This window comes from Chaetodon trifascialis, chromosome 1 (genome assembly GCF_039877785.1).
Source record: "Chaetodon trifascialis isolate fChaTrf1 chromosome 1, fChaTrf1.hap1, whole genome shotgun sequence".
NCBI lineage: Eukaryota > Metazoa > Chordata > Actinopteri > Chaetodontiformes > Chaetodontidae > Chaetodon > Chaetodon trifascialis.
Window position 1 is genome coordinate 30,769,350 of NC_092056.1, and position 14,726 is coordinate 30,784,075.

Here is a 14,726-nt window from a genome sequence, read left to right on the forward strand (position 1 = left end):
AAATTCACAGTTCATGTTGTGTTTTAATGAATCACATTATGCAAAGCAAAACTCAAAGACAGTTTCAAAGAGTTAGTTCATGTAGTGAGCTGAGGCAGTCAGCTTGGTTAAGTCCTGCTTAATATGCTAGAATGGACTCCAGTTAAAGGCATGTGCTCATTTCCAAACCTGGGCAGGAGCATGTTTAAAGGTCCAGTGTGCAGGATTTAGTGGCATCTAGCATTGAGGTTTCAGGCTGTAAACAACTGAATACCCCAGTGTTTGGTTTGTCTGCTCTGGGCTACTGTAGAAACATGGCCGTACAGCATGGCAGACATGGTGGAACCTGCTGTCTCCATAGACACAAAGAGCTCAGAACAACAAAAACACAATGACTTATTTTCAGGTGATTATACACTAATAACATAATTAGGAAGATTCCATTTCTACCAATATATTGCCCCAAATCCTACACACTGGACCTTAAAGTAGCTTAGCCTGATTGATTAAGCTGATAAAAAAATAAATAAAAAAAACCTGCAGTGTAATTTTACTGTATTTCAGCTAGAAACTGTTTTACTTTTGTATTTGTTAGAATACTTTAAAAATGTGACCAGTGTATGTTTTAAGACTTAAAAAAATATTCTGCTTAGAATAATAATTTGGGTTTTCCACACAAATGGTTAAGTATCTTGTTAAAAATGCAATTATACCTACTGCTTCTCCACCTTCAATAAACCAGAACGAATATACAAATATTCTATCATTTCAAAAGCTTAATTACTGGACCGTATTGTCTGTAACTGGACTGAAAAGTTGATCCTTGGCGTATGTGCACGTGAGGATTCAGGTTTTCACATCACATTTTCATAAGTTGCACACTGGATCATGATTGGCTTCGAAGCCAATTCCAAACTAGTTGTGATGTCACAAAATCCTCGTGAACATACGTGTTGAACTGGAATAAATGTGATGAATGTGAGAGCTATGGTGGCCCTGGGAGTTCAAGGCACGTACGCAGTTCGCTTGTGTTTTGTCTATTTGTATGTGCATTCTTAAGTTGCACTGTGTTTAGCTCTCAGGGCCACTGTATAAAACAGCCTTTTACCATCAAGCTCAGCACATTCATCATTCTGCAACGACCAGCAAAACACATTTTTGAGTGGACAGGGAATTCAAGTACTCAAGAGAACAAAATATCATTATGTTTGACAAAATAATCTTAACTTAAAGTCCACTCCCTGGCTTTTTCCCAGCTGCATCTTATTGTCTTAGTTCAGTTGTCATCATGTCAACTAATTATGAAACGTCATGTGATCAGAGGTGGTCGACAGTAGGGTCCATCAGCCATTAGGACGTATATTAAAACATGGTACTTTTCCCCAATACAACTTTATTTGCACTTCTTTTTTGCTGAATTGTCCATTAATGTTTGCTGGAAATGAATTCTTCATTTGAAGCATTTCAGTTGTAAGCAAAAGCAGTCTAAAAAAGCTCTTTATGGCAAATTCGGCATGACATTAAGAGCAGAATAGACACAAAACACCAGGCCTCAGCATCTTTGCCAAAAGTATCAATACAGCCATTGAATTAGTAGCTGAACCTGTATAATGCCATAACAGATGACAGCATAGCAGGAAAACCACAGGTGGAGTTAATGTCATCAATGATGGCTGTATTTTAATAGCATTCCAATGAGCCACCATTAGTTTTATTAGTTCCACCTGGGCTGTTTGTGCTATAACAAGTCAAAATGTCTGCAGTGAAAAAGAGCCTCTTGTGTGAAATGCAAAGGCCAGGTTGAACCCTTGGCTGACTTTGGCATGTAAACATAGCCCCTTTTGAGTGTACGGACCACCACTCATGATAAATTAGCTACTCATCATCCTCATATAAGACTTCGTCTATGAGCACGTCATTGTCGTCCACAGGAATTTCCTGACACAGCTGCTCTTTGAAGGCCAAGGCGATGGTGTAGGGCTTTCCTTTGGGGTGTTTCATGCAACGCTCCAAGTAGGTGTCATAGAAGCCCTTCCCTCGCCCCAAACGATTCCCAGACCGGTCAAAACCCAGGCCTGGCATCAAGATCAGGTCCAGACCTCCTGGATAATGAAAGCAGACAGTGTAAACAAGTGTAAACAGTGATAGAGGTCTGTCTGTAAATATGGATAGCTTACAGCCAAACCTTGTCCAACATGACAGTGTGTATTTTTTATGTCAACAGAAATTTAGTTTAATAGTTTAATACAAGGCAGTTTAAGATCAAATATTAATTAAAAACATTTGAGATGTTAGATACAGTGTGTCTCTTAAAAATACTAATCATCTTATAAGACTGAAACTGCTGAGTCATGCTTCACCAGGAGACTGCACTGCTGCAGCTATTGCTGCTCTTTTGAGACTACTTCTTTACATACGATTCTGACAGTGTAACAGAGGTAAAATCATTTTTAGTCAGAGCAGCAGCATGACTATGGGGGTGGAAAATTTGGTCTGTTTGAAATATCTCAACTATTTGATAGCCATTCAGTTTGGAGTTCATTCATCCAGAGTTTGAATCCCTGTGAATGTGTTGATCCCCTGACTTTATATTTCAACATATGTCATGTTCTAGATCAGGGGTGTCAACCTCGAGGGGAAAAAATAAAAAAGAATTCGTATGAGAAGAGAAAACCTAAAAAAAGTAAGGGGGTGCAGGGACATGCTCCTCCAGGAATTTCCTTCGGGAAAATAACCTAAATGCTCAACTCTACTTACTCTCAAGGGTGTTAAGGGTATTAATCTGTTTTCACTCCACGAGTGATTGTGTGAATGAGTGATTGATAGCTGACTTGTGATGACACAATTTTTTTATTGGGTAACCATGGCAACATCTCGCACACATGTTCCGCTGTTTTGAACGTGGTTAGATTTTCAGCAGGAGCCGGGTTGGTGTAGAGCACAGCATGCTGCTGGGACTGTAGTGCCGAAACAACATGAGACAGGCCTGCAGCATAAGGTCACATGACACGCGTGTACTAGATGGTTAAGCACATTTGTGCAGTCATTCATCTCAGGCAATGAATTCTCCTGTCTTTGGTCCCTTGACTTTTCCTCTAGCCCCATCACTGAGTGAAGATCTATGGCCTGAAGAGAAACATATCATAAGTTTGTTCCATTCATGTTCTCCTCAGAGTGAACCGGCTGGAATCATTTGTGTTTGCAAGGCGCACCTCTCGCCTCGTGGCATTTGCAATTTAGGGAGTATTGTGCAAATATTTGGAGGGAACATATTGACAAAGAACGATTATGCAATCTGCTAGATGTCTTTGTTATTTGCAATGATCAGTTTTACAGGGAAAATTCTCTGACAAAGCATAAACATATCACAAATTAGATTTACACGAGCCATAACAAAGACTAATGGGAAAGGACTCACGCATAAAGCATTATTACATAATCATGTAATAATGCTCGTGTTCATCAAACTTGATTTAAAACATAACCATCAGTAAACAGGCTGAAATTGAATGTTTGTTTTGATGTTTACGTGCGTTTGCCTGCCTTTACTGCAGTATCAACATCTACAGTATGCATAATTTGCACCTCCACCTGCTCCACTCTGAACCGCTGCTCCATCTTGCTCTCTCTCCCCCACTGATTGAGGTACCCTGCACATATTTTGTACACACTTGATATGTCTTAGTATATCACTCCATCTTCTCTTTTTTCCTGTGAACATGTTATCATCATTTCTAAATAGTTACATATATGCCAAAAATTACACAGCAACAGCAGAATTTTCTGAGAAAAATTTTAAGTAAAAGCCTCAGTGTTTCCTCATGTAGACTTGAACTGCAGCCAAAGTTAATATTTTAGAATCAAGACCACAATGTCATCATTTTTTACAATGATGAGTCCAGCAGCTGACTGAGTAATGAGGTGCTGTCCTCAGAATTTTCCCTGTCTACCAAATATATTTTATTGTATTTTGGTAAGCTGTTTTCCTGTTTTCTGATCTGCACTGGTCTCATTCTATCAGCACAATAAAGCTATATTACCAATCTGTTGCTATGAGTTTCTCTTCTGAACAGAAATAATTAAATACAAGTGTTTCTTTTTACTGCAGTAGCACACTAGTCAAGAAAAGAAAAGCAGAAGAATAGTAATAATTAGTGAATGAGAGCAGGATTTCAGAAAGCAGCAGAGGGGAGATTATGACTGACCTCTGGTCAGACTTCGCCTGTTACTTCATTCGTCCCAATGTGGGAAATTATTCAAGGTCAGGTTCCTATGGAAATGTATTTATCACTTTCTTACCTTAAAAAATCATTCCCATCTCAGCTAAAACATACGAGGGCACTAGAGTCCAAACTGGTTAGGAGTGGTGGCCCAGAAATAGTGTTGAGGCTATTTGGAGAGTGTTTATGGGCAAATACGAACTCCAGATCAACAAAAGTTGCCACAGAGTCAAATCTGACTGACAAATGGTTCAGGTTTGTCACCATCAATGGATGTGGCTTCAAGTGACACTTCAGAAGAAAGGACATGTTTCCTCTTTTCCTCTCTCCTCACATCTGCAAAAGATGCGAGCTGAGTTAAGTGAAGGGGCATGTACCCTACGTCTTTTGGTCTTTACATAGTTTCTCTGAGAAACATCTGTAGAAACAAAATGTGGCAACTCTACATGAACCAGCTACGTCAGCTGCTGTCTCTTCACTTTGATGCTGAGTATTTAATACCTGATATATAGGTACACATGTGCGACAGTAAACAGAAACGTGTAACATCCAGTTTTTTAAAACACACCTTTATGTACCAGGCAGCCACTGAACTGGGTCTGAGTTAACTTTATGGAATGGACAATGTCATGACTGAGATTACTTTGGATGGACAAATAAATTGCATTATGAAGCTGTTACAATCCAGCAGATGCTGGTTATGCAGTACTTAGGGACACCTACCACCATTAAACTCAACAGAAGAAGATGGCAGCATCTGCCATTGCTCATCAATGCACACTTCTTATCAACATACTTGAACCAATGAAGCAGCCAAATATGAGATATAGCCAACAGCAAAGGGAGGGTTCGGGTTCTCTGAAACTGTGTTACCTTCAGTAATTAGCAGTCAGCACACCCCAGTTTGGAGACACATACAGGTGTACCACAACAGAAGCAAAGCAATGTACTGCTGCGGACAGGGTCAGCAGGCCCATCTAAAATGATAAATACCAGTTTAGGTGCTCACTTTATCATGAATATTTTCAGCTCTTTGCTGTGCCGTCATACTAGCATTAGCATTATACTTTATTAACAATAAACAACACTCCACGTGTTGTCCAAATCAGCCAGATAGACACTTGCTGAAGAGCACTGCTGTACTCAACCATCACGTAATGACGTGCTAAATACCCACGTAAATGAAATGACTTACCAATCTACCAGGAAACACTGCTCCAGTTTCCACAGAGATGTTCCCTCTCTGTGCCCATCTTGTCTCCACAGTGAATGGCATTTCATCATTGCTATCACAACCACTCATTTTATTTTCTTGTAATTGTTGTCTACTATGGACGTTCAACAGCAGAGAAAATGCAGAGCCAAAGGGAACAGCTGTCTGATGGCAAGGTAAAAATATTCCTACTGATACTGGTATTTTTTTTTTAGGTTTTTTTTTTTTTAGGTGGATGAAACTGCTGACCCCTTACACAGCAGTACACTGCTTAACTTCCGTGGTGATACTACTCTGCTTCTCCAAACTGGGGTCATGCCAACCACCATCTACTATAGGTAATACAGTGAATAAGTGCCTCATACAACCCCACTTCAACAAACCTGAACAATCTCTGTGGCTACTTTGGCTCTGTGCCACCTACAAAGAAATGTCAAACTGATCTCAAGAAAAGAAAAGACCTTTTCCTGAAAAGCGGCTCTGAGATGTCATGTGACAAACTGTGGTGCAAGATATACTGTTTGTTCATAAAGCTGACTGTAATTTACAAGTGATTAGATTGGATTTGTGTGTCCGGATATCACCAATCTATCTGCATGGGTTGCTGTGGTAACATCATAGGTGTCACTACCTGCATACGCTGGTGATGTGGTTTTCTCACATGGAAGTGTAAGTAATGGAGATCAATCATCTTGCCCTCCAATCAATCACGCTGTCAACTCGCACTTCAGAACTCGCTGATCCACTCCACCCTTCTTGTAGCATGGATTCTGCTCACAGTGTTTCCCCTAGAATTTTTTTCAGACCTGGTGGCACCCACCGCAAAAACCCTAAACAGACGAGAGGCGTGGGATGGTGTATTGGCGCAGTTGGATTAAATCAGGTGGCACAGCAAGCAGTCTGCAATTCTGCAATTATTATATTTGCATTCAAATTTTTGTTCACCCAGACTGTATTCAAGATCACAAGGAGAGGGTGACTTAATAAGAAGCATTTATTGCATACAAATGGAAAATGCTTGATTACACATTGGCACTTCAACCACACAGTGTGCATTGTTCTGTGCTGCACTTGAGTTTTCTCGGTTTAGAGAAGAACTTCACCAAGGCTTTGTGGTAGGAGAATTTCCTACACATAATTGAGATTCTATCAGTTATAAATAATTTAAACATTTAACAAACATTAAACATAGAAGTTTTTTATTCATTTTATTAGAACAGAGTTACATACATTTGACAATGCCTGGGGAAAAATGACCACTTAGTGGCAGCTCCTGACAAATTTCTCAGGGGGGGGGCAACTGTTGCGATGATGGCTAAGATGACCCGTTCAGTGAGTAAAATAATAATAAATAAAAGTCAGATAGCAAACTTTACAGTGTTACATTGTATTGTTTAATTTGGTTTTCTTATTCAACCACTAGATGGCAACACCAGACATGAATTGTACATACTGTACAGTATTTCTGTAAAGCTATATCAAGTTAAATGTCTCAAATACAATAAATTAGGTTCCACAATAAAACACTTCCACCGTGGCATCAACAGATACACTGTCGTCTACTAGTTTGCCCATGAAATCACTGTTAGCACAGTCTACAATTTCTAGGCACCATGGATGCCATAGCAATAATCAAATCAAATTATACTATCATCAAAACTGTAATTAATCAAATCTTAACAGAACATGTTCAGTATATACAGTATTTGGCTGGCAATATGCAATCAATACAACTATTTACAATTCAACATTTGGAGAGTACAACATAACACAACTCACCATTTAATAACACACTCACTCATCACTCGACGACTGAACGGTAATTTCCCTAATGAAATGACAGAGTTGCAGTTGCTAGCCATGTCGATCTTGCAGTGTCCCGACTTTTTTTTCCTGCGCTGTGCGTATAGTCCGAGCACGCATCAGTGCGTATGAGTATTCTGCTGCGAAATGTTTAAATCCGGACAGTCGGGTCCCAAATCCTTCACCCTTTTCTCGTCCACATCCAACCGACGAAAAAATGGAGTTTCACGGAAAGAAACAATCGCGTTTTCCTCACCACAGTCGCCATCCTTGGTTCACATTCTCTGCTAAAATAAGCTAAACAACAAATTGGAAACTTACCATGGGGAGTGTGGTACAACCAAGGGCTGTATTTATGGTTAAAAAGCCATTCGGGATCCCTGCCAGATGTTCTGTGTTTAGCTGTATTTTTTTTTTTTTTTTTTTGACCGGGCCCGTGGTCACCCATCGGATCGCGGCCGGCAGTCGGAGTGGGGTCACCCGTCGGACAGGTGTCAGCGGCAGTAATGGTCCTCAAGCAGCCCCCCTCTCTACGGAGGCGGACAAGGGCAAATGCGCCGCAAACAGCAAAATGCTGCAAACATAGGAATGATGCAAAGCCAAAAACACACAAACACATAAAACAAATGCAACAGAAAAACGCTGCAAGAGAAAAATGCTGCAATCACAGAAACGAAGCAGAAGCAAAAACTTACAAACACACAAAACAAATGCGAAAGAAAAATTCTGCAAATATCAAAACACACACAACCCCAAAACAACTGCAAGAGACAAACGCTGCAAATTCACTCCACAAAACGGAAGTGTGCCAGGCCACTAGGAGGACTCGACCTGAGGGATGGACCGGTCCTGTAGGACCAGACCATAGAGATATAAAGAGTAGACGCCGCATCAACCGCTCCTGCCTATCGACACTGACGAGCCGTGGGGCCGCCGTCTTGGACCGGTCACCCGCTCCACTCAGTGCTGTTTGGCAGGCGCAAAGAAGTCTCAGCGCATTTAATCCATCATAACTCTCTGAATACTAAACTGATTTTCATGCGTTTTTTTTGCTGCAAACGTCATACATGTAGCTATGATACAGGACAGTTGGTTTGGTGTATTTCAATATTCATATGGGATTAACAGTAATAGAATATTCTGATGTAGCCTAGACTGTAAACACACACACACACACACACACACACACACACACACACACTAATATATGATAGAGAAGCAGATAGTGGCAGTAAAGTCAACTGTTTTAATAATTTGAAGACAATATATGATCAGGCATTAGAAATATAATGTGTTCATTAGTCAGTATTTTGTTTCTATATGTAAATATTTATATATAGCCTTTGTGTGCCGTTGTGATAAATAAACTGTAACGTATGTTAACGTATGTTCTGAGTTTCTGTTGCCACGGTTACCAACTAGCGTTTGAGCCAGCGCAATAATTTAGAACAATCAGGCTATTTGACCGGAACTTTTTTATAGGTGTCCTACAACACTTTTTAACGGACACCCTGCAGCCAATCAGAATCGAATATTCACCCAGACCATGGTGTAAGATGACACTTCTTTGCGCCTGCCAAACAGCACTGAGTGGAGCAGGTGACCGGTCCAAGATGGCGGCCCCACAGCTCGTCAGCACCGATAGGCAGTAGCAGTCGATGCGGCGTCTACTCTTTATATCTCTATGGTCTGGTCCTACAGGACCGGTCCATCCCTCAGGTCGAGTCCCCCTAGTGGCCTGGCGCACTTCTGTTTTGTGGAGTGAATTTGCAGCGTTTGTCTCTTGCAGTTGTTTTGGGGTTGTGTGTGTTTTGAATTTTTCTTTCGCATTTGTTTTGTGTGTTTGTAAGTTTTTGCTTCTGCTTCGTTTCTGTGATTGCAGCATTTTTCTCTTGCAGCGTTTTTCTGTTGCATTTGTTTTATGCGTTTGTGTTTTTGGCTTTGCATCATTCCTGTGTTTGCAGCGTTTTGCCGTTTGTGGCATGTTTGCCCTTGTTGGCCACCGTACCTCTCCACTGCAATCTGCCCTCCTTTCTTCTGTCTCAGCTGCACCTGTCATTTTTGTTGCCTCTGTTACTCTCCCTTCATCTATTTTCATTGGCTCCGGCGTCTGGCAGAAAAACTTCTTTATATTAAGTTGTCTCTCACCCACGCTATTTTTTCTTTTCTCTGGCGGCGCCATAGTTGGCTAGCTGCAAACCTTAAACATCCCATAAAATATGCCCGGGCTCTCAGCAGCGGTACTCGCATCATTACTAGGCAACAAAGCAGGTTGACTCACGTCGTGCTGCACAGAGGCGCTCCTAAATGTAAATGATTATTGAATTATGAATGAATGGATAGGTGGCTTATTTTTGGCATATTGTTTTTTGTTTTGTTTTGGTTTTTTTTTGGCCTGGCGGGGGGGGGGGGGGGGGGGGGGGGGGTCTCCTTGGCCTGTACAATGGTAGAGGGGAAACACTGGCTCAGCTGCTCTGCAACTTTATCACTCTTGTGAGCGGTGTAAAAGACACTTTGAAATCTGATTTGAGCATCCAGACCATCTGGACTGACACACATCTGTAGAAATCTGATCAGAGTCACATTTCAAACCACCTCCAAAGGTGGCTTGGATCTGATTTCAAAAGTTGGATTTCATGTGGTTTTTTGAAGTCCAGACTTTCTAAAATCAATCTGGAAATGCCAAAAAGCTGATTTTGCCTAGTGGTCTGAACAAGGCCTTTGGTGGATCTAAAACCACCTTACAACTTGACAGACACTCCACTGTGAGAGAATGGATGCGTTCAATGCAAGCAGGAAAAGGCTTGGCAGCATCCTGAAAACACAAGCAAGCAAACAAGACTGTTACGTCTCTTCCACTGCCTTTGAGCAGTGCAGCATGTGAGAGCACAGATCTCGCCTGTCGCAGACTCGTCTCTCAGCCTTGCGACACATTCAGCTGTCCACAGAGACATTTGACCTAAGGCCACCTGTTAACCTGTGGATGGAGACAGCTAATCTGAGGCTCCACCAGAGAGTGGGTGGTTCATCTCCATTATCTACCATGTAGGCATGTGAAGCAGAGGACAGTGAGGAAGACTGCGTTTATTGAGACCACACCGTGTCGGTTGAGTACTCACCTGAGTACCGGACTTAAAGAGTTATGCTCACGCCTGGTGATAAAGCAAGCTCACAACCCCACCTCGCTACTTAGCCAGCTAAGTTGGTAGCATGTGCAGCCATGTTAAGATAAGTAAATGTAAAGAGAGTTTAGTTTCTGAGGCTAAGCGCTGTGAGAGGGCGTCATGAACACCACTGTCCACAAAATTTTATCTAAAATAAAATACGACATTATGAAAGGTGTTTCTATGAAATGAAAAGTAGCATGACATGAAAGTGTTATTGGGAAGGATACTTTGAAGGAAGACTTTCTGCTCTGAAAAAATCACTCCTGTAAAACGAAAATAAGGTTGAAATAGAATTTTTTAAAAATGAGCTCAGATTATTTCACAAAATACTGTTTCATTTATATACCTCACACAGTGCCTTCATGTGATTATTTCACATTAATTATTCAATATTGAACACTTGGGGCTGCATATGTCTCCACAGTAATAAATCAAACTGGACAAACTAGACACTATTGTTTATTATTGTTTATATTGCGAAGTCGTGATGGAGAATGATTATTCACTGCCGTTTGAGTGAACCAAGCGAGCAGCAGATTATGGGACAAGAGGAGCGGAAAAGGTAGAAGGTAAAAAGGAAGATGGCATTTCCAAGATAAAGGGAAATTTGTGACAAGCTAGGAACACAGAGATGGCACATTGTGTTCTACAAAACAAATAAGCACCCACTCAGCTTATAGAAACGTTATAGAAATAATAATATACAAAACAAGCTCTGCCTGAGTCACGTCAGATTTTTATCAATAATGGTGGGCGTTCAACAACGAAGACAACAATTCCCATGATCCCATGCTACTTTATGATGTCATTAAACTGTCTTTTGCTATTGTTTTGATTGAGAGACCCGTAGCGGCAGGATTACATACTGTGTGTTTCAGCTGTTTATTCATTTTGGCATCATGTCACTGAAGACATCAGCAGTAAGACTGGTCAGACAAAACAAGACATTTTGTGACAACATAAAAGAAATCTAAATCTACGAGGTCAAAGGTGAGAGATTTAGTGGCTGATGCTGAGGAATGGTGCTATAAAATTCAAGGTCAGGTGAACATGGTGTATGGACGAGCACCCAGGCCTGCACACACTCATTCTCTTGATGGCAGAGGGTAAACCTCTTTAGAGGAACAACAGCTCTATCTGCTGGGGACTCTATGTCATTTTGTTCTGGATCACACATCAGAAATAAAGCTGATAAAATCAGAGGTCAGAATGTACTACTCTGAAAATCAAAAAAAGCTCAGATTAGGTGACCTTTTATTTATGAATGACTCTCTAAATATGTTTCAAAAGCAGGAGAAAGTAACAACTGCAGACAAAAACACCTGAACATCACTCACCTCATGCTCTAATTATCTTAAGAGGTTTCATGCACTTCTTGTTTTGCATTAGAGATGCTGCGATCACATTTTGTTTGTTGATTTATTTATTGTGTGCGTTATTTTTGTGAATTATGTTACAGTTAGTAAAGCATTGTAATAACACAATGCTATGAAGTTCAGAGGTGTGGTTCACTGTTGATGTGTCATTACTGAAACTGCTGCCCAGTTCAACTGTTCTTGAATGGTTCAGGAAAGTACATTTCCACGGTTCCACAGAGCAAAATATCACTTTATCCCTGATTAACACATTGCACAGCTATACTGATTCAGTTCTAGACTGTAGATGATGATGATGATGATGATGATGATGATGATGATGATGATGATGATGATGATGATGTGTATGTTTTTATATGTGTGTGTCTGTACATGTATGTGTGTGTACATGGTTACCAGCAGCCAGTGCTTCCTCTCTGCTGTTGTCATCTTCAGCGGGCTGTCGGATGTTCCAGGACGTCAGAGGCATAGTCTCGATGTCCTGCAGACTGTTGAGCTTCAACATGTCCATATGGTTGCTGCTGCTCTCATATCTGGGAATGAAGCACCTTTTGCCCTGTTTAAACACGTCTTTGATGATTTCCTCTGTGCTCACTTCATCATCCATGCTGACAAACACTGCAATCTGCTTACAGGACACATATTTGGGGTGTCTGAACAGCTGAAAGAAAATGCAGAGGAAGGGAAACTTAAAATCAGCGATGTTATCAGAGCCAGGCAGCAGGTGTCAAGATAAATAAATGAATAAAATAAAGATTCAAATCTTCCATGAATGACTTGGAAATAACAAAGCTATGTTCTTCTGGGTAAATAACATCACAGTTTCTCCTCAATGAATGTGAAAAACTGAAACAAACCTAAGTAGCCAAAAATAGTTGTGGATTATCTTTCTGTCGATCAACCAATTAATTGATGAACTGCATCATGCTTCTAAAGTGGCCGAGAGGCGACAGCAGCAGGAAGCAGTTAGAAAGAGCTGCAGTCAAATCCGATCTGAACGGGCAGCCTGTCAGCCTGCAGACTGCTGTTCAGGTGCTCTGTAAGGTTCTTTTCCTAAAGCTCTTTACCACTGTGTCACCGTGGGCTCTTGACATCCTAAAGTAGATCTTGAAGTGATCCTGCAACTCCAGTACCAGCTTGTGAATCCCTGCTCTTTCTTCCTCAGAAATAAATCATCACTGCTTCAGGGCTGCCTTTTGTTTCATAATGCTACTTTTGACAGGGAATATAAAGAGAAGAAGGGACAACTGGAGACAAAAACACCTCAACATCACTCACTCACACATACAGACAACATCATCCATCGCTGTTTATCTTATGGGGTTTTTGCACAGTTCGTATTTAGTATTAGGGATGGCCTGATCCAGCTGTACTAGATACAGCTTCAAATGCAGTTCAGAAGTGTGGTTCACCTGCAAAATACTGCAAAATAGAGGTAAACTTACTTTTTATTTACCCAAATGTGCTTGCGTCATGTATTTCCACTGTTCCAAAGAGCAACCGTGCAGAGAGAGGTAAGTTTATTCAGCTTATATTGCCAAGCTCAGACTACTGCACACTCATAAACACTGCTAAAAGTCACCATCGACCTCACATTTACTGTTTACAGAATAAACCTTCAGGTGCAAAATCCGAATTAAAAAAAAAAAATCTCTCCAATGTGCTAATGCTGGTACTGAACATCATCATGCCAGCTGTCAGTCTACAGCTGCACCACCAGTTTACCTACAAGACCCATGTCTTCTCCATCCCCTGCTGCAATACTTGGAATCACCAGGGAACTTCATCAGAATCATCTTCATCAGCTTCTGTTCAGCATTCAACATGATCCAGCAGCATCAGCTGATCAAGAAGCTGTAGCACCTCAGCGTCACTTCTGATCCTCTGGATACACAACTTTTTCAGCCACAGACTGGACGGGTCAGCAACATCTCTGACCTTCATCACCAACCTGAGGCCCCAGAGGCTGTGACCTCAGCAACTCTACACCCCTCAGTGATGACAGCACTCCCCTCACCCATCACCACATACATGTAATCTGAGGACACTGCCACTTCATAACAGCCACTTCATAACAGACCCCCCCCCCCCCCCCCCCCCACACACACACACACACACACACGCACAATGATCACAGTAACAGTGTAGTTTTATGTCACGCCAGACTCTATTAAAAAAATATGACAACTTGAGAATTAATTTCATTATCAGTGGTTACATAACTGTTAAGACGTCACTTCAAACATCAGGAGGGCAGTTGGTCAAACTTACTAATTCGGCATGGTTTAGAAACACCAAAAACACTTCATTTCAACCAGCTTCATATTTTAAGGGCTCCATGATGCTGTATGTTCTACAGGAGGAAGAATTTCTTTTTACACACAATGAACTGGAAATGAAACTGGAATGAAACTGGACCTGTGAATTTGTCATATTTCAAACGTTTAGCTACATGTTTTAGTCCATGTCCAAGCAGAGGACGTTGTGTTAGTCTGCGTTGACGTTCACTCAGCAAAGCTGACGGTGCGCTGCAGACAGAAGTCACTCTCGTCTTCAGTCAGCGTACATTTTTCCCTCCTTACCTTCTGCGAAACCACCACAGACTGTCGTTGTTTCTCCTCGCCACTCAACGCTGCAACCCGTCGCTTTATTTCTTTCCTCAAAGCCTGCTTTGCTGCACGCAGGGCGGCCATTCTGCCTTTAACTTTAAATTAAGATAAGAAAAATGGTGACTCGGCTCGTAGCGCTGTGAAGCGTGTTCTGTTCAACGTTTTTGCTTCGGTTAGTACTTTGGAAGAAGCGACAACTGTGGCGTTTTATTGCTTCATGCAACTTGCCGTGAGTTAAACATTAAGCAGTGTGTCAACATGTGACAGGCGTTGAAACGGTAAAATAAAGGCCAGCAATAGCTGAAAGTCTCAGAAATGAAAGTACAGCCCAGCTGACAGCTGCAGCCTCTTCCTCTGTT

General features: G+C 41.3%; 1 protein-coding gene across 1 annotated transcript; it reads right to left on the bottom strand.

Moving 5' to 3' along the window:
- Positions 1–1,355: 1,355 nt before the first annotated feature.
- mthfs (5,10-methenyltetrahydrofolate synthetase (5-formyltetrahydrofolate cyclo-ligase)) lies at positions 1,356–14,726 on the bottom strand. Its single transcript, XM_070966688.1, has 3 exons — positions 14,341–14,726; positions 12,155–12,419; positions 1,356–2,081 (listed from the first exon to the last, which is right to left on the bottom strand). Exons 1-3 carry the CDS (start codon positions 14,449–14,451, stop codon positions 1,855–1,857), a joined length of 603 nt encoding a protein of 200 aa, XP_070822789.1. The 5' UTR covers positions 14,452–14,726; the 3' UTR covers positions 1,356–1,854.